Source organism: Falco naumanni, chromosome 4 (genome assembly GCF_017639655.2).
Source record: "Falco naumanni isolate bFalNau1 chromosome 4, bFalNau1.pat, whole genome shotgun sequence".
Taxonomy (NCBI): Eukaryota; Metazoa; Chordata; class Aves; order Falconiformes; family Falconidae; genus Falco; species Falco naumanni.
Genome location: NC_054057.1, coordinates 46,732,655 through 46,753,397, shown reverse-complemented (window position 1 = coordinate 46,753,397; position 20,743 = coordinate 46,732,655). Strand labels below are relative to the sequence as shown.

At 42.0% G+C, this 20,743-nt stretch overlaps 1 protein-coding gene across 10 annotated transcripts in view; it reads left to right on the top strand.

Moving 5' to 3' along the window:
• The first annotated feature begins 703 nt into the window (after window positions 1–703).
• The window catches only part of EPC1 (enhancer of polycomb homolog 1), a 68,193-nt gene continuing 48,153 nt past the window's right edge, over window positions 704–20,743 (top strand). For 3 of the 10 annotated variants that reach the window (XR_005827807.1, XM_040593609.1, XM_040593608.1), the window contains exon 1: window positions 17,824–18,275. Coding sequence is in view for 7 of the 10 variants with exons in the window: in XM_040593609.1 (XP_040449543.1) it covers window positions 18,123–18,275 (153 nt within the window). In the remaining 3 variants the exon portion in view is untranslated. Of the gene's footprint in view, window positions 863–1,563; window positions 1,753–17,823; window positions 18,276–20,743 lie in introns of those variants that run through there. The other 7 variants (XM_040593603.1, XM_040593601.1, XM_040593602.1 and 4 more) reach the window with 5 other exon arrangements.

The following is a 20,743-nucleotide window of genomic DNA, read 5'->3' as shown; positions in this document are numbered from 1 at the left end:
TATTCATTTTAAGATGAATGTCAAGAAAGTTAAAGAGCTGCAATACTATACAAGGTCATAATAAGAGAAAATGCAAGATTATTTCCACAGGAATCATAATTCAGGCAGACTTGTGAACCACAGGTGCAAAAGAATACATATTGTGAAATGTGTACTTCTATGCAAGAGGCCTAAATGTCAGTTATCGCCAAGAATCCTCATTGCAGTGTCCACTCTGTGCCTACTTAGACTCACGGAGTCATTTAGGCTGGGAAAGACCTTTCAGACATGCTCACTTAGGAGACTGTAATATGTTAGGGGGTGGTTTTATCTTGCCCTAAACACTGAAAGCGTTCGAATTTGCCCGTCTTTCCACAGCACTGCTCCAGCAGGGACTACCTGACTCAGCTCACAAACTAGAGCCACAGCATCAGATTTCCCAACCCACTTAATTTGAAAGCCTGCCAAGATAGGTGAAAGACCTTATAAATATGTAAAGCAGGAAGTTCAAATTACACAGTGATGTAAATTCCCAGTGATTGATGCCCTTTAAAAAACAATAAAAATCCTCGAGAAAGTACAACGTTGGTAAATCTGCTTTACTAGCCGTGATGTCTGGGGGTGCCGTACGGAGTTTAGGCGATGCATTGTACTTTTCGTGCGGATTTTATTTTGGATTTCTACCACTTCCTGGAGGCCAGGGGGAGGCACAGTGGGAGGAACCGAAAAACTCAGTGCCACAGCCATTTTGTTTGTGGGCAGCATGGTAGAATTCTGTCAGTCAGTATAAGGAGGGGTTTTTAAAACAGTATTTATGGAAAAACTATTCCTGCCGTAACGGATGTATCTGTTGAATTTAGTGTTAATTTAGTTCTTTCATAAGGTAGGTATTTCTATTTGTAAGTACATTGAGTATTTGTTGGGATTCAAGAGTCTCCACTTTCCAGGAATCATGGATTTTGTTCCAGGCATGACTGGCTTTTTTAGATGCTGGGAGGCTGCCGGACCCCGGCGGGCCGGGCTGCGGGGCCGCCCGGGGCCGCGGGGAGAGGCCGAGGGATGCGCTCGGCTGCAGAAACTTGCTGCGGGGTTAGGAGTGGGGGCTGGGCGGGGGGAGGGAGAGCGGCAAAGTCTCGGAATTATTTTCTCCAGCTGTCTTTCTTTATTAATTCTCAAGAGGCGGCTTCTGTCACTGAAGGGAGGGATGAGGCCGAGGGGTTGCGCGGAGCGAGCCGTAGTTTTGCAGTGTCACCGAAAACCAGCGCTAGACTTTGGTCCTGTGTGTTTCAAAGGCGGGTGTAAAATGGCACACTGCATTTTTCCAGGCGGCGGTGGCGGCGGTCGGCGGCGGGGGGGGAGCGGGGAGGGAGGGGAGGGGGGGCGGCGGGGCAGCTGCCCGCGGAGCCCATCGAGCCGCCGGCGGCCCTGGCAAAGTTGTGACCCCGGCGGCAGCGGGGGCTCCCCCGCCCCGGCGCCCGCCGCCCGCCGGCATCGCCCGCAGGCTCCGGGGGAAGCCGCCTCCTTCCTCGCCCGGCCATCCTGACGGGGGTGACGGGGAGCGGGGGGAGGAAAAAAAGAGAGGGGGGGGAGAAAAGAAAAAAAGAAACAAAACAAAAAAAAAAGGAAGAAAAAAGTCTCACCACTTTTTGCGTTTGCGAAATATTTTAAGGATGTTCGGGGAGCCCTTTGCAGCATGGAGGTGGCAGGCTGTAGCAGCGCGAGGATGCGGTCCATATTGTTACAGCCGTTTTGCAAGGACTGCCTTCTCCGAAGGTAAGTTTGTGGTTTTAACCAAAAATATTTGTTGCTGCGGTCTTTTTGGCGTGTGTTGGTGCGGTGGAGGGTTTTCCTTGTGTTGATGAACAAAACGTAGCCTTGTATTTTTCTTAGCTTTGATCTCATGTATCCCACCCAACAGTGTCTCCTTAGTATCGACAATTACTGAAGTCAGTTTTGTTTCCTCTTTAAAATTTTATTCACGCGAAGCTTAACAGCAATTTCAGCTCAATTTAAGGCTGTAAGAACTCGGATATTTTCCAGATGGACTTGTTTTTTTGGTTCTGGCTTTTTGTTTGGAGGGTTTCTTTACCGAGTAATAAGCGGATCCAGAACCAAATATATGACTGTCTTTATAAATATAACGCAGCTTTAATATATTAAGAAGCATATTATGTCGCTGCTATATGGTCGTGGCTAAAAGAGTTTACAATGCCATTTGTGATGGCCCTTGATGGATTACTTTGGTCTAAAGTACGGGGGGAAACTGCCCTTGGTATGGTGAAGGTGGAGATTGACATAACAGGGTTTATATTAAGTTATGTCTCTTACTAAACAGCGACCTTTTTATTTACAAATTAGCGCTCTTGTGGCAATTAGCTTAAAGCATTAGTTATATAAAGGTCCTTATTTCACCACGTTTCATTTAGATGTCTTGGCATTCGGCTTTTTTTTTTTTTTTTTTTTTCTTGGGGCGGGGAGGGGGGCAGGAATAAGTGGTTTGTTTGTTGTTCTTTTTCCTCCGGGAAGGTACGTTTGGGAGACATTTTGTAATTTTGGGCATTTTTCTAGGCGCATTTTTTTTTTTTTTCACACGGTGGGAGATCTTTTTTGTTTTGCATTGCTGGGTGCTGGCGGCGCTGCGGCGCTCCGAAACAATTTGTGTCCCTGGCTGGGGGGAGGCAGAGAAAGGTGGGGCACGGTTTGATCTATTGTATCTTTTCCTTTTCTCTGTATCAAAAGTAACCGCAGATTAGTTAGAAAGACGATTGAATCGTATCTCTGAAAAATTGTAGTGTTGCATGAACTATGGCCCGGAACAGGCATGACCTCACCCTTTCACTGGTTTGTGTAATGAAGCGGATTTTAATTTATTATTTTTTTTTTCCCAATCCTGTACCTAGAGACCAGTTTTCTTCAGTAATGAGATTTTCGGCCCCACCCCCAAAATGATTTTACAGTGGCTGCAGATAAAAGGTTTTAAAATGATTTTTGCATACAATATGGAAGGCTTTGGTGTACACATTTATTGTGCAACTAGTCCATTGTTTGCTTGTTGTGAAGTTAAAGGTTATATTCGCTGCCAGTTATTAAACCGTAAGGTCCCTCTTGCTCGCGTGCTTGCATGTGCAAATTTCTTGTGGAGGTCTGTATGAGTTTGGATTGTGTATGATGGTGGGATTGTAAAGGGAAAACCTCACGTAGTCCTTCAGATTGTAACAGGATTCACCTGAGGTGGGTGGATTTTTTCTTTCCTGTTGCTAAGTGGAGCTTGTGTTTTCCATGTATTTATAAAAGTATATATATATATATATATAAATATATGTTGTTTTCTTTTGTTACAACCTACAGATCACCTCAGTTCTAAGTGCAAATGTTTTAGAAGGCTTTCTGCTAACATCCATATTAGATGCTTAAGAAAACAGAAGTGATTAATGGTCTAAGAAGATGGGTGGGAAGACATAGTCAAGCCTGTGATCTAGGCATATATTAGAAAACTCAACAGGTTCAGGAATAAATTTAACATTAAATGTAGCACATTTTTAAGGAATCAATGTGCCTATTATTTTGGAGTGATATGAAACTGACAAATTTAAGAGACCTTTACATCTATTTTACATTCCAATGTCTTCACTATTTTCAAAGAATAAATTTGAGAAATGCTAGACAGTTTGAAACAGTCTTTTCTTATCAGCATTTGACTTTTCAAAAATGCATTTAGATTTTGTTTTTAAGGAAAGTTTGCTCATTAAGTTACTTAATTTCATGGAAACTGAAAGACAACTTCAAGTAGATACCTGCAATTGTCTCCTTTTTTCTCTTCTTTTTTTTCTTTCTTTTTTTTTTTTTTTTTTAGGTAAAATTTACTTCTGTCAGGTAAATATATCTTGTAACCTTCTTCTGGTAAGAGACATCAATATCCAAGAGAGCAGTCAGCTTTTAGCATCTCTTCTGTGTCAGACAAGATGTGCTTTTATGAGGTCTTGGCTAGAGCATAGAGTGCTGTTGGCCTATGACAGTGCAATGTGACCATTACATCTTCTGTGTCCTGGTACAACTCTTAGGTCTTGAGAACAAGTATCAAGATATGGACCCTCTTAGAAAACGTGGATTTTGGACACCTTCCATCTCTGAGACTTGATCACTGGGTCACAAGGTTGGAATTTCGGGTTATGCCGCTGGAAGTAGAGCCAATCATTGAATCTATTACAATGATTATGAATCTTAGGCAATCACTGGGTTATTTACATCTGAGTAATTCTGATACAACTTTCATTTTCTTCTTTACGTCATGTAGACCAACATTCAGTTTGCTCACCCATAGACAACAGTACTGAGCAAACGATAAGCTGAAGGTAATTTCATGTTTCTGCTCCTCTTGTCATCCTGGACTATGAAAGTGATGATTTCTTGTGACTGCAGCCTGTGCACACAGGCCATGAATGAGCTGATTACTTGTGATGTCGCTGCTCAGAGTCAGCTTCTAGCTCAGTAAAGTCAGCAAGAACAAGAATGCTGAACAGAACTTGCTTCACACTTGCTCTTCTCTTTCTCATTCAGCTGGGGCTACTCATTAACATTGGTTATGGTTTTGCAACTTTGATGTTGCATCTGATGAAAGTGTCTGCTCTTACTACTACCAGGAAGTCATAAGATGAGAGGAGCGAAATGCTGCTGTTTTGCAATTCAGCAGTTTCCTCACTTCTCTCCTGCTTCCTTTCTGAGCCATTGTTGAACAAGAAATAGTTGCCAGCAGATGTGTTGCCAATAAGGAATAAGAATGGATTAAGATTTAGCATCCTCTCAGAGCTGAATAGCAACTAATTTACCTTCTGCATCTTGTGCAGAAATGCCTGGAAGAGTCATTACTGATGGGCAGGTCTGTTGGGATTGTGTTTTTCCCGGCTCTGCTCCTTCTGAAATGTCTGTCTGTGGAATACCAGGACCTAAAACATAAGGGTTTTTTGTTTTGTGGTTGGTGGGGTTTTTTTCTTTCTTTGTGGGTTTCTTCATTTTGCGGCCTATATATCCCTTCCTTTCTAAAACGGCAAAACTAATATATTTTTCTCCTAATATAGCTTCCCTTTTACCTAGAAACTCCATATAGACTTCATACACCTTTCAAAGATATTTGGCTCTCTTGGGTTAAAACTATTTGAAGTATAGCATCCTACTGCAAACCAAATAATCTTTTCCAAGATCTTAACTCATCCTGACTGACCAAAATGCTCTGTGTGCCTTCATGACATTCTTCCTGCTCCTAATGTTACTAGTATTATATGCTCAAGTAAGAGGCACAGGGTAAAGATGGCACTCTGTCTAAAATTGTCATAGAAGCGCAGATGTGTAGATCCCAGGCAGATTTAACCAGCTTCCAAAGTTAGCCAATAATAGTGTGAAGACAGTTCCCCAGATGTGTGCTAGTGGTATAAAAGAACATTATTTGTGACTTGGTTCAAACGAAAGCCATAACTCCTGCTTCATTCACTCATATATCACTGTGTTCTCTATTTTCCTATGGTGATAACGTACCTTAGCGTTTGGGACTCCTGGCTGTTCCCTTTTGAGGATTCTAAACTGTTTATTATTTCCTTGACCCAACACTCAACAAGGTTTCAGGATGGGGTGAAAAGGTGTCTTTATGTTCTAAACCTTGTGACATAGTCTTGTTTCTCACCTTTCTTATGTCATGACTTTGCTATCTGTAGTACTTCACATCACACGTCAGCATCAAGTTACAGGGATTAATAATTTTTTGAAAACTTGCTTCAAGGGTCACGTTTCCCAGCTGTGAACAAAGGATGATATATTTCTTGCTCGTTTCAGACATTCATCTTCTAGAATGTTAGGTTCCTCCTCACCTCTTCCAGACTGGTATTCGCATGGCTTATCAGTGTTATGAAATCATCTGCTCTACCTCCTATATGCCAGAGGCAACCACATGGCTAGCGCATCCTTCCACCTTTTAGCATTCCTCATATTTTTCTTCTTTTATCAAACAGCTTGAGAAGTTAATTCGTGTTATAGTGAGGAGATCCAAATCCTTGAGACAATCTTAGATTTTAAATGCTTTAGTAAATATAGGGGTGGGGGGTGAGGGTGGGGGTGTCAAGGGGCAAATATCAATGCTTTCAAACATTATTTCTCTGGCTTGCTGTTTTGAGCAACTTGGACACATATGACTGACTGCATACCAGTGGCTTCAGCTCCCATAGGCTTCTTTAGATCATTTGTTAAGTCATGTTTCCAGGATACTGTGTTACCACCGGACCGTCCTTTGGCCCCAGCAGCAAGATAGTACCAACACTACAAACTTCCTTAATAGGAAGGGTTTTTTTCATAAATTCCCTACTGATAATAGCTAGAGCCTAAAACCGGTGGTCAGAATTTGACCCTTAAAGTAGGTATGACAGTGCTTAAAAAGTAAGTAAGTTTGCTAAAAATTATTCTTTCTGCTTATCTCTGTCAAACAGAAAGAGATAGGAACTGCCAAATAACATGTGAGTACTAGTCTTCACTAGTTGTGCAAGGAGTTGAGATGCTGTTGTAGAGGGCCCAGACGGTAAATGGAAAGTTGCTCAAAGGCATACAATACCACACAATAGAAAACAGTAGTTACAGATGCCAGTGTCTATTGGTTTGAGCACCAGTAAAAATAGCAAGAACTGTAAATGCTAGGCCTTCTGCAGTCTGTGGGAATTCAAACCTGGAGCAAAAGGTCTCAAATGATGGGAGGCTGACTGTCCGTCTTCTGTTGTTGAAGACAATCTGGATCACTTTAGCTAGGGAAAGATAAAAGGAGTTAGATATTACAATGTGCTGAGCACTGGGATTCCCAGAGGAAGAGGGGAAAACACGGGTTGGATCTCATCCCTGCTCTGAGGTCTGTTTCATGGTTTTTAGTTAATAATGTTTAAATGCAAAATGTAGGAAGCCCCAGGAAGAGGGAGCAGAATCAAGGACTTGTTCCTTCCAGGGCAGTCCACTTCTTGTCAGGTTCCAGTTTGGTTTTTCTCTGGGACCTGTGCTTACAAGTGTATGGTTAGATAACTAGGTAATGAGCCTGTCAGGTGGTGTTAATTCATGCTTCATAGTGTAACAGTAAACTATGCTTCTGAATAAATTGGAAGCACTGTATAGTAAACCCTTGATGTAAAACTTGCTTCACCATACTTTAGATGGGTATTGTTAAATCTGTAAGCATAGTCATTGAGAAGAAACAGGACAAGTAAATCACACCTTTAAAAAAAATAATAACAAAAAGTCCCCTCACAAAAAACAAACAAACAAACCAAAAAATACTGGATTTCTGCTGCAATACGAATGAGCTTTTAAACTTCACTGAGTATCCTGATCAGATCTCCATCTGCCTAGTATGACTAGCTCAGATGTGAATGTTCTTACTTAATCAGATAAATCCCATGCCCCAATGATTACTTATACTAACTTGTGCATGATTTAGGCAATGAAAAGTTAGCTCTTTAATCCTCTCTCCCCTTCAGATCTTTAAGAAACTTGCTAAATGGATGCAAGATGCCCCTGGCCTCACAGGCGTGTACATCCTGAATATTAACACAAATAAAAGAGTTTTCCATGTTTGCTCAAACAGAGTAAAAGAATAGGTGACTCAGATCTGTGCCTTTCAGCATTACAGGCATCCTTGAGGTCCTGTATATGTTTACTAGGAATCTTGGTGCTGCCATAACCTGATGTCTGAAAGGATAATTTCTTCAAAGGGTCGTTTTACCTGATAGCTTTCCATCTGTAATGCCAGGTATAGATAGGGCGTGTTACCTGGATGAATTGGTTCAGAGAGTTTTTTTCTTCAGAAAATACAAAATTTAATTTAAAATGTTATAATGCAGAGCAGTTATGCCAGTTGTGATGGTCTCAAAGGTACCTATCTATATGATATAGAATATCTTGATGCCTTTAGACAATGTGATTGTGTATTTAAAATTCAAGAAAAGTGCCACAATTAGCATATTTTAAGGAGAAGCCATGCTGTGTAACAGAGGGAAAAAAAATACATGACTCTGCACGGAATGAATGAAGATTCCATAAGAAAGTATTCTGATTTCTTTTGTCATCTCTGAATCAATTTCCAAGCTAAAAATTGGGTAATGCAGCAATCTGTGGAACTTGGAAGCTCTAGTCAAGCAGACTTTCAGATGAGCTACTTCAATGTGAGAAACTGTTCTCCTTCCTGACTTGTACGTTCTCCCCGGCTTTTTAGGTCATGTCCTTTTGTGCTAACTCTTCCTGAGTTTCCTTACAAATCAGATGAATTTCAGCAGACTTGGCACTCGTGACCAGCACCTGGCTTGTGCACAGGGCCCTGTGTTAACGACAGTGGTTTGTCCTCTTCTCCTGGGCAGATCAAGTGTCAAGCTGTTGCCTCACAAGCGGAGCTGGTCACCCGGTGTGCAGGGAGCCAGGCTGGTACACGGAGCCGAGGTATCAGTTACTGTATGTCTGCGCAGAGGTGGGTGCTAGGTGGTAAATCTACAAAGCTAGCACACCTCTAAACACATAGTCAAACGTTTTATACACTTTGAACAATTGTTTACAATCACATTTAGTCACAATTCTCATTGTTTCTTAGGAGCCTCGTCTCCATTTAGAGGTACAGCATTCTTTTTTTCACAGTGCATTTTCTGTGGGGAGGGGGCTTTGTTAGTAGGGGGCTTCCTTGGCTCGAGGGTGGATCTTTTAGTTAGGCTGATTAGGAGAGTTCACACAGTTCAAGCATTTTTCTGTTTGGTCTCATTGACCGTTTGGTTCTCCTCGAGTTTATCTTGTTATGCCCCAGCTTGACATATTTATGGTGTCTATTCCTTCTCTCAGGGCCATGTTTTGTTAACTATTTGTAACATCCTCTGTTTTTCAAAGTCTTCCTTGCTTTTCATTATAGATATTTACATATTTTGTCTAAATTTCAAGTTAAATAACAGATTGACCTTCTATTGATCACTTATCTGCGAGCCCATTGACTACAAAACAACTGTAAAATGCACTGTTTTAATAAGAGAATAAAAATGGAGTGTCTGCATGGAGAGAGGTGAGGGGCTGAAAGACCTGACTGCTTGTACTCTAAATGATCTGAGAAAACTGCTTTCTACTTGGTTGTATTTCTCAGGTTGCCCTTACAGCAGACTTGAGGATTTCATTTGGGGGGGGCTGGGAGGAGGAAGAAAATGCAAAAAATGCCAGTGGTATCACATCAGATTGAGTTTTCTGTGCCCACTTACCTTAGTGACATAGAGAAAATTATATAATATGATTTCTCAATCTTTCTTCTCAGGACAACTTCATATTTCCATCTAAACAAAAACACTTTCCCTCTCAACATCTGCCCACATCCTGCAAGGTTTTTTTCATTCTCTAAATGTCAAAAAACCACTGAAAATGTATTTTCTCCAAGTTAAACCAATCAAAGTTTTCAATTTTTATGCCTGATTCTATCATTCAAATATATATACGTGTGTGTGTATATATATATATATATATAAAAAAAAAAAAATAATAAAAACAGTCTTACCAGATCAGTTTGGTATTCAGATCTAGCCTCTTCTGCTGGATATGTATTTTCAAACTTAATTAGCTTTTTTTCCCACTAATACAGCAATATTATTTGAGCTTTCTGAAGTGTTTATAGAATTGTTTGGTTATAAATACGATCATGATTAGTTTGTATCCCAGGAGACAATATCTTTATAACATCCTGTCATGGTTGATTTAGAAGTATATTTCAAAATACAGTGTGTAGTGTAAAGAAATCCACGTGAGGTTGAAAGAATTTTTGTGTGCTTGCAAACTAATAACATCAGACTTCTGAAATCCAGAAGCTGAGCTATTTGGTTTTTTCCTTTCTTTGGAGAAATTTATTTACCTTAAGTAGAGGTGGTATAGCCTGTGTTAAGTACTTAATAATACAATCCTATTAACTTGATCTGGAATTCATAAGAGTTTAGTTATACTGTAGGTATGTAGGTATATTCCACTAACACATTAAAAAAAAAAAATATATATATATCTTGACCACCCCCTACTTCTACTCCATATGCATCACACACATCAGGAAATGCCTCTTCGTTCCAAGATGCAAGTATACTTTTCTGCACCAAAAGACTTCTGAAGCTTAGATAATTCCTACCTAGATATAAATCAACGTTTTTCTGAATTGTCAGAGGCAAGCACACAATACTACTTTTCGTTCTGATTCAGAAACTGCAATTTAAAGCATTTGACATTATAGAGTAGATAACAGACTATAACTACATTATTTAACATCAGCAATGCAATTCTGAAGTTTTGCAAATACTTGAACATGCCATCAGGAAACTCTAAAGCACTTGAAACAATTTTCAGATATTGACTTGCAGGATAGAAATCCTGTCTTGGGAGTGGAAGGTATTAATGTTAATTATTTATTTTTAAAAATATTTTAAAAGTTAGAACATACGAGTTTACCTAGATTGAATATGCTATATATTTGCACATACATAGAGCCATGCATTTGATAGTGTAGTAGTAAACTTTCTAAATTTATGCAGAGGAATGTAGCTTGTCCCCAGTTTAGTCCTTTATCCCGGCTTAGTGTGTGAGCACTGTGGCAGCCTAAGGTTTATGTGGTGGTGCGGTGTGTGTGTTTGTGGTGTGCGGTTTTTTTGTTTATTTCTAGCTTAATTGAAAAAAAGGTCAATTGAAGGATTCAGGACAGTGTGCATCACTGTGCCTACCATCTGTGTACTACGGATCTATGTACAACAATAATTTCTCGATTTGTTTTACATTTCTAGCTTTTCACCTTATCCTATGCAGAATATAAAAGTAGTCTAGACTAATCTCTTTGATTAATGAATTAAAAGTTGCATTGGCAAGAGGATGTGAGACTTTTGAGACTTTGTAAATTTGGTTTGAGTTTTGTTGGTTGGTTGGCTGGGTTTGGTTCGGTTTTTGTTTACTTTTTTTTGTTTGTATTTGGCTTCCAAAAAAACCCCCTTGATCCTTTGCATTTCCAGCAAAAAAAAAAAAAGGATAAGAGGCAGCAGAAGGGCAAAAATCTTCTACTGGAAATGCATAACCATGTGATTAACCTCACTTGACTCAGAAATTATTCATGTGTTATAAACCAATGTTTGCAGAAGTCCATGCCCAAGTAAGAGGTGGCTAGCCTGTCTGCCCAGCTCAAATGTTGTTTATCATAATGTTTTAGAGTGATTAGCATGAAAAAAGAATAAATTGATTTTAATATTATTATTGTCTTGTATTTCAGAATAGAAAATGTTTTAGATAAAGGTTTTAAAAAAACCTGGAGCATGAAGTCAGAAACTTCTGCATATTTTTTTTTTTGGCCCCCACTCCCCCTTTTTTTTTTTTTAAACTTTGCAAAAGGGTACTCCTTAAAACTTTGTCTCTCTTACTACTTAATCCTATAAGATTATTCTGTGAAACAAGTTGCTGGAGAAGATTACTAAAGCAAGAATTCAAGGTGCGTCTAACCTAATATTTTGGAAGGAATACATAATATGGAATGAAAGGGAAGAAGAAATAGAAATCACTTGTCTTTTAACCCTTACAATTCTTAGGATAACTATTCTGGATCCATTGAAACTTAAACAGGGAAAGATATATTTCCATACAGAAGGGTCTCAATACAATTTTTATCTTTTTTTCACTGCTATATCTAACAGAATAGCTGCTTCTACTGTTATGTGTTTTCCCTATACACATAAAAACTTAAATCTCCTGAACAAGCTATATAAAGGAAGCTAATTCCTTTCTGACAGTACTAAAAAACTCCCACAAACCCTTAGTGCCTTCAGATACATTTTAGGTAAGAGAAAGGCAAAATGGGCTCCTATCTGTACAGGTGATGTTGGGACAAAGGTTGAGTCTGTAAAATAATAATCCTAAGACATTAGTTCTTGCAGTCTTTCTGCACCTCCTATGGAAGCAGCTGCCTCCACCATCTTTAAGAGCTTAGCTACAGCTGCAAAAGTAGACATGCGGCAACAGCTTTTGCTTCTTCTCTCTCAGCTTTGTTTCTTCTCAGTAGAATTGCTGGCTAGTGACTTTTCCTCCTCTTTTGGATGTAGCTCAGTGGCATAATGCCTTTGAGGCTCAGCTTAATTTCCCTGAGGATGCTGGACTCATCCACTATGCATACCTACTGTTGAATATGTATGGCTGGCAACCCATTCCCCAAATAAGACTACACCATTAAATCAGCATTAAAATCCTTCCACTCATATAGAAAAATGTTGCCTGTTATAGATGTACTTGAAACTGTAAAGCCCCACCCATACGAAGTGATACGTTAGCAGTCTGAAAGAAAATAAGAAATCCTTCGTTTACAGGCTAGTTTAGACACTAGTCTTGTATGCAAAGGTTTTTATATATAGCATATGATGGTGTATTACTGCTTTGAGTGTATATTAAACTGCATATACAGTTTGATCATTTTCACATGGTTTTGCACATGTTTTATCATTCCAGACTACTATATTCTGTAGCCTTCACAAACTGTATCATGTGAAAGAAAAGGGCAGCGGCAGTAAACTAGCTAGTGAGGGAATATAACTTCTAGCATGGCTCTTTTAAAGTTGCTTCTGATTTATGTAGTTGGGGTTTTTTACTGAGTTGTTGAAGTATCTGATCAAATTCCCACTTGGTAGTTGGTGCAGCTTCGTGAGCAAGGGTGCTGATACAAATGAAGGAGCAGTGCAGCTAGAGAGGAGAAAGAACAAATGGCAGCGCAGAAAGCCGGACCACAGTATCTTAAACTGATACTGTTAACAAAGGCAATATATGAGAAAGTGATAGTCTCACGGGAAGAGCCTTGAGAAGTACCTAACACATCTCAACCACGAACACCTAAAATAACTTAAGTGAATATATCAGCCCATTTTTTGAGATGCCAAAGCTATGAAACACTAAGTTACCTTTAAAAAAAGTGGCAGAAGCTATCACGAATGTGTTCTGCACCGGTTTTGTAGTATGGTGTCTGAACTCTTTCAGTGTTTGACAGTTCCATTATCTCTTTTAAAACAGACAAGTTGACACCAGCAAATAAGGTGAAATTCACTATGAATTACATCAGTTCATTTATGGTTGAAATCTTCCTGCTGTTAAGATAATTTCTATATGCATCTACTTACTAGTCTAATGCGCCATTTTATAAAATAATGAAGAACCTCTAATGTCATATTTGCCTACACTTATCTCATTTTAATTCAAACTCCAGGTAGCTCACTGAGATGATCTAAAAGAATACAGCTATCTAATGTTACAAAATATAAAGAAAAAAATAAAGATAGCTGAGAAGCAAATGTGAACAGAAGCATCACCAGCAAATAGGAATATACTTACAGAATCCGTAATAGCTTACTACAAAACAAAAGCGCCACCTACATCTTTCCAAATAGCCTAAGAGTAAGGGAAAGACATCAAAGTATGGTAATTCATAACGCGTCATTTCTTAATACGTGATTATTGCAAGGGGGGGGGGGGGGGGGGGGGGGCGGCAAGAAACACCAGTGATGCTTTTTATCAGTTCAGAGTAGTCAGCATTTATGGAGATAAAAGGCAAAAAACCAGGTCAACAAAATTGCTATATAAATAAACAATGAATTAGTGAGCTGTACATTAAGAGAAGCAGGGTGTTAAGTATTCCCAGAGTGAGAAAAATGAAATATTGCAAATATTTATGAATAAGCAAGTTAGTGTATCATTTAATGTACTCAGCATATTCCTCAGTTTATGAAAATACTTCATTATGTATGTAAAAACTATTTTTAAATAGTTGGCAAGTGAGAAATGTTTTACCTTTAACGTTCTACTTTTAATTCTTGTCTGGTAAAGTTTTAAGTAGGTACAAGAAAAGTATGGCTAGAAAAAAATGTATGTATGTAAGGAGTCAAATGTACTTGGTTTCTAATAGCAGTTTGATTCTGTATTCCAGTGTATCTGTTTTGGGGGGAAAGACAAGGTAGGAAGACAGCTTCAGAAACTCTCAAAACCAAACACTATCCCCTTCCAATGAGGCTGGAGAGTGGAATGACATCAAATGTTCACTGTTAGTATAACACTACATATTGCTGTGGATATTTATTTTCTCAAATAAAAGTCTTTCCTTAAAAGTAGAACAATATAAAACTCATATATGTAATACCAGCCTTTAAATAAAGGCAACATAAAATAAAGGAGCTAAAGGTTGAAATAAAGTACTTAATTAGAGATAAACTCCTAATATAAAAAACAAAACCAAGAATATATTAAAGAAAATAGGTTTTTTAGAAGTCAAACAACTGTCTCCTAGAATTTTATACACTTAAAATATGGAGTTGCTTGATTCCAGAAAACACCACAGATGACACACAGTTTAATCTATACGACCTTTATGCATCGCTATTTTGTGATTATGATTGCCATTGGTAGACAATATTAAACCCACGTTCAGAAGACTACAACTCATGCTTAAAGAAACTACTGAAATAGTTTTAAGCCACAAAACTAAATAAATGCTAAAATTTATAAAAAAACTTGTCAAATGGTACATAGAACTTGCAAACCACAGTAGCAAGTTAAGTTTTTGCGCTTCACAAACCTGATTTAGATGATAACACAGAAGATCCCTTTCTGTAGCTGTACAGCTCAGGCTTGTTGGATCTCTGCCCTTAATGCTCAGTCTGAATAGAGTACTCTGAATGTATATTGAAATTTACCACTTACATAGCTGGTATACAAAGTTATTTCATTTTAGTAAAGCTTGTCATTTTAATTAAGTATTTTGAGACCATAAAAAGATGGAGCCTGAAATAAAAATGCCTCCAGTGTTAAAGATCTAATTTCAGTGGTTTGTACACACACACACCCACACACACACAGTAGTTAGAAATGCCATATTCATTATATTTCAGTTACATCACAGTTCATTAGAATCCAGGTTTTAAAATGGACAGATAGCACTTTGGTACAACAAAGGAGTTTACACTCACTGATCTTTTACTGAGAGCTGGCAAAGAGTATTTTGGTCATCATGCAAAACATACTAATTTTACATTAACTACTGTCATAGTGCAGCACTGATGTCTACAAAGGTAATGTAAGCATGTTGGTAAATGCTACAAAATGGTAAAACAAAATATATCTGCATATCCTAACTGAAAGGAAGGTAAAACAGGAACATCAGTCTGTTTATGTTCTCTCTGTTTACATTTTTCCTGTTACCGCTTTTACAGAACAGAAATTAGGGCTGATGTCGCACTGTTTTCAGATATCACACTTTTCATCTTAATATCAAATTAATTTAGGTAATTTTGAGAACTAATCAACTTCTACAAAACAGTTAAATGCAATGTATTTTGTTGGCAAAACATTAGAAGCTGATGAGTCCAAGAGTTTCAGGCCAAAACTCTTTCTTAATGCATATTGTCCTGTTTGTATCCAAATGCTATTGTCCATTTTGCTTGTTCTGCACTTTTGCAAGCCTGTGGTAGGGTTAGAAATGCAAAGGTCAATTGAGGATAACTTTATAAACTTGAATATTCTTTATTGTTCAGGATATTTTCTATACTTGCTTTTCATTTGTATTGTTTTTCTTTCATCAGTGGAAGTGGAGAGTTATATTTAATAGCTTATTTTTTGCTTAGCTGCCAGGTATTTAATTTTCATTTAGAGTTTTAGGTCAAAGCCAATCTATGAGAGCATGTTGTTTGGGTGGTTTGGTTTGGGTTTTTTTTGTCATCACCTTACCTGTCTGTTAGTTGGATAAATTAAATTATTCAGTATTTGTGGAAAACTGTAGGTTTATGTTCAGTTTATTTTAGGATTACTATTTCTAGCTAGCACGTGCATTAAGCTTTAAAATCAGTGTAAAAAGCAATATGCATTTTGTAACGTTTGGTTCCGATATAACTACCGAAATACAAATGAATACAATGATATTCCTTAATTGATGCCACTCTCCTTTAGAAAAAAAACAAACCCCCCAAAACCACACAAAAAAACTCAAATCAACCCTCCTGTTAAAAAAAAAAAAACAAAACAAACACCTCTTTCTCCCTAGCAGCTGCTTTCCACGGCATTACCCGTTTGCAATGCAGATACAATTTCCTGTCCCAGAGAGGCTGTGAAGCTAAATGACTTGCAGGTGAAACAGTTTGGGAGACCTATGGGGAAGTTAGACATGCAAATAGTTGGCTTTAAATTGCTGTTAACAACTGTATCTAGCAGTATTTAATCCAGTGGCTAGGAGGTGGTTAATGTTGAGGATGGGTGGTATTATTAAAGAGGTGATGCTATTAAAAAAATAAAATGGCTTTTTCTTCTATTATAGAGATACCAGATTTTAAAAATTACTAAGCAAACTAAAGCTTTTCTAATGCTTTTGTTACATTTATGTCCTACTTTTGAAATTTCTATTTCCCAGGAGTAATATGTACTAAAGAACAAGTTCTGTCTACTGATTCTCATGTAACAGCACAAAACTACAGTATTTTTCTTTAAAAGTAGAGGGATACTTAAAAGTCAAACAAACCACAATTTTTAGTGAAAGCAAACATAACTTCAAGAAGGTGGATTTATTTAACTCTAGAACTAGAATTACATTATTACTTAATGCAAGAACATAGCATACGTAATAAGCACGTGAAGTGTTCCCTAACTAGACAGCTCTAGCGAGGGCCTGGGAGAGACGGTTTTTGACGTTTTTATTATGGCTGGGCTGTGGTGACCTGGGGCGGCATGTGGAGATATCGCTGAGACAAGTGAGATTCCAAATTTCCGACCCTTCTCTTATAGTAGAATACTCCACCAATTTAATGGAATCATTGAGATGTAAACGAGCTACCTAATGAGACATGCTCACATTAGTTCCAACCTTTACCTGTAGCGAGTTCGCTTGAACGGGTAACGTAACTTAAATCCAGGCAAGGGTTAAACTAGTTCACGCGCCCGCACTTCGCTACCGGACCAAGTTTCTGAAAGCCTCTGAGAAATAACGTTGTGGAGATGACCGCCTCTGGCCGTGCTAAGCGTTTTCAGGGAGGTGCCTGTGCGTCTCCTTCATTTAATACGAATGCGAACTGGGTTCCGCGGTGCAGGGAGGGCCCGGGCGCGGCGGGGGCAGCGGGTGCCGCCTGACTCCCGAAGGCGCCGCGGGGCGCCCGGTACAGGGGCTGCCACCCGCCGCAGCGCCCGGGCCGGGCCCTGAGGCGGGGAGCGCTGCCCCCTCCCTGGGCGGCTCCTCGGCTGCGCGGCCGCCCCGCAGTCGGACCCCCGCGCCGGGCGTCGCTCCGGCCGCTGCTCGGAGGCCGCCGCCCTCGAAGCGAAGCGGGTAGCCGCGCCGCCGCCGCCCGGCCGGGCCGGGGTGAGCTCAGCGCTCGGGGCAAGGCTGTCCTTCGGGCCGACGCCCGGCCGGCCCCCCGGGTGAACGGAAAGGTCGGGGCCGGTGCTTTCCCGCTCCCCTTCCCCGGGCTTCCCGTCGCGCAGAGGCCGTCAGGGAAAGGCGCTGCCGCTCTTCCTTGGGGCAGGCTGCCCCTCCGGGGGGCGGCGGGACCCGGGGCCAGCTGAATCGCCTTGCCCCCGTAGGAGCGGAGCGCGCCTTCACCAGCGCAACTCGGCAGCAGGCGAGCGGAGCGGCCCCGACCGCACTGAGGAGCAGGCCCTCCCCTCCTGCCCCGCCACGAGAGACAGGGAGCCGCTGCGCCCCCACCCCCGCGAGCGGTGCCCCGTGCCCGCTGCCCGGCCGCGGCGAGCTCGCCCGCGCTCCCGAGCCCGCGCTCCCGTGCCCGCGCTGCGCGCGCTCTCCCCCGGGCGGCGCTGTGCCCGCGCCCCTGCGCGATGCAGTGTGGGAATGGCTGTGGCGCTGGGGTTGGCTGAAAGAGGCGGCCAGTCGAGGTTTAATGTCCGCCATGTTGGCCGTGGCGTATTGAGCGGAGCCGGAGCGGCGGAGGACAGAAGCCAGCGCCCAGCCCAGCCGCGCCAGCCGGCGCCGCCGGGCCCCGTGTCGGAGTGCGCCCCGCCCTGCCGGGGGAGCCCCGGTCCCTCCATGAGAGCGCTCGGCGGGGTCCGGCTCTCAGCTCGGAGCGCTCTTGCTGTCGCCCCCCCCTCCCCAGCCGGAGCCGCCATCGCCGCCTAACATGAGCAAACTGTCGTTCCGGGCCCGGGCGCTGGACGCGTCCAAGCCGCTGCCCGTCTTCCGCTGCGAGGACCTGCCCGACTTGGCCGAATATGCCTCCATTAACCGGGCCGTGCCGCAGATGCCCACGGGCATGGAGAAGGAAGAGGAGTCGGTACGTGAGACCCCCCCCCCCCCCCGGCCGGGTCCCTCCATCCCCCCCGCACCCGGGGCCCCCACCTTCGCCTCTGCGCAAGCACAAAATGGCCGCCATCTTCTCCCCGCTCTCCCCGCCCGCCGGGAGGGGGGGGGACGGGACCTGGGAAGGGAAGGCGCCGAGCCCGGCGGCCCCTTACCGCACCCTTCCCCAGCGCTTTCCTGCGGCCCCCTCTTCCCCCGGCCCGCGCCCCGCGGTAGCCGGCGGCCCTTCGACGAGGCCCCGAAAGGCACAAAGGGGGTCACGTGATACCGCGGGCGGCCGCCATTTTGTCTCTTGGTTCTTGGGCCGGGCCTTGTGCGGCAGCGGCGCGGAGACGGGCTTCGGCGGCGCCGTGCCCGCTCTGCCCCACCGGGTGGCGCTGCCGAGCCGGCCGCCGCCGCAGGGGGCGCTCGGCGGCGGGTGGCGCTCGGAAGTTGTGGCTGCCGGCGCGGGAGCGCGCGCCGGCCCGGGCCGCCCTCTTGGGGGAGCGGGGAGCAGCGGCCGGGCCGGGGGCGGGCGGCGGGGCTGTCAGCCGGCATCCCCGCGCACGTGTGGCGGCGGCGTGCCTCCTCCTGACGGGCGGTACCGCCGCCCGCCCGCCTCGGCCGCGGGGCTGCTCCAGCGGCAGCACCGCTCGGTGTTGCTCGTAGCGGGTGGGTGGGTTGTTTTGCTTTGGTTTGGGCGTTTTGTTTTGGGATTTTTTGCGGGGCGGGAGTTTGCCGCCAGAGATAGGAAGTGGAAGGGTTTGTGTTCGCTTTTATTTGAAAATCCTGCGAGTGCCTTCAGGCAGGCGTGGTGTGAGGAAAATTGTGATACTCGCTGCATGGAAATGCAAAAGTCAGTACTGAAGTACTACTCCGAGTAAGAAAATCCGCCTTCGGAGGCCAAAAGCCTATCAGTTCCCTCTCAGTTTTGCTGTCTTAGTGGAGAATGAAACAAACCTTTTCAGACTTCAGGATAACTTAATCATTCACTCAGCGTGTTCCAAGACGGGTATAACATTCAATAGCTGTTATTGCTGAAGACCTCTTCTGAAGTGGGTAACTTGTTTTCAGTGTTTGCAGATCTTTAGTTATTTCTTTGGTATAATCAGTTTTCTTCATTTGTGCATGAAGCACAGCAAATAGAACTGTAGAAATACACTTATGTGAACAGGTTTTGAAATCTAGTGATAAGAACAAATGCGACAATTTCATACTCTTGACTTCTGCTAGCTGTCAGGCTTCTGTTGCCCTTCGAACGTGACAGGCTGTAAAGTTCCTGTTTGTATTTCAAGACCAGCAAACTTTGAGTTACTTCTTTAAAACTTAAACTACACATCTCTTCTTTATCTGTAGTCTTCTCTTTGTGCCGCTATTGCTGGAAGTTAACAGATTCTGTGAATTTTTATGAAATGTCTCTAGAAATCGTTCAGCCTGAAGAGTAGTACTGGGCATGTTGTTGTCTATTTAGTAACTACTCTCTGAGGCTTTTCTAGTGTACCTGCCTATCTACCATTTTAACATAATATTTCCAAGTCCTGTGCAAATAAGTTGCTTTAAACATCCACTAAAATGTGTAATGTGAAACGTGGGGTTTCTTTATGGTTTTGTATTGGTGCTGTTTATTTTTGTGATGTGAAGGTGCTCAAAATTTTGGTGTGGCCATCCTTTTAGTAATATTTAAGCAGTAGGTAGCTATGCTTAGATGCTCATGTTCCTTTTGATGCAGTAGATGTATTCTGAATTGGTACCTGTAGATTCCGAATGTGAGAGCACCCTTAATTTCCACGTGTAGCAGAACTTAAAATTTTGTTATATTTGCTACATGCTTCCTTGCCGAGTTTATTTCTCAGTTAAAGTGAGCAAGAGTGCATGCGTGCATTTATGTAGAAATGTCAGGTTGCTATCTTTCTCTTTTACTGTTTGCATGGCAGTTACAAGTTTTCAGGCTAGAAAATTACATTGGGTAGCTATATAGCCTCCATAAACACAGAGACACATGTCCTAGCTAAGGAAAAGTAGTTCTGAGCAAGAGTAAATTTTCAAATGTTAATTGTAAGACTTATTTCTGTGGTTAACATGACACTTTTGTTTACTCAGTCTAGCTTTGAGGGTTAAACTTCAGAGCTGTAGGTGTTAAGTAGACGTTCTCCACAGCTTGCTCATGCTTTTGCTTTAAAAAATGTGTACACACACCCCCAAGAGAAATTTGTTTGCCATAAGTAAACACTGGTGTCTTCCTGAATTCTTTTCAGTTCTTGCATAAAATGGTTGATGTTAAACTCTTCCCCCTTCTTATTTCTGGACGCTTGCTGAATTTCTTCCTTCCCTATTGTTGCGCCAAAATTTTTCTCTTCAGTTTTATATTGGTGTTGACAAAGAGGCATGGTAGTTGACTCAAGTTATAATAAACCTTATAGATTTAATACCCTACTGCATCCTGTTTCCCAAACTTCATGCTAT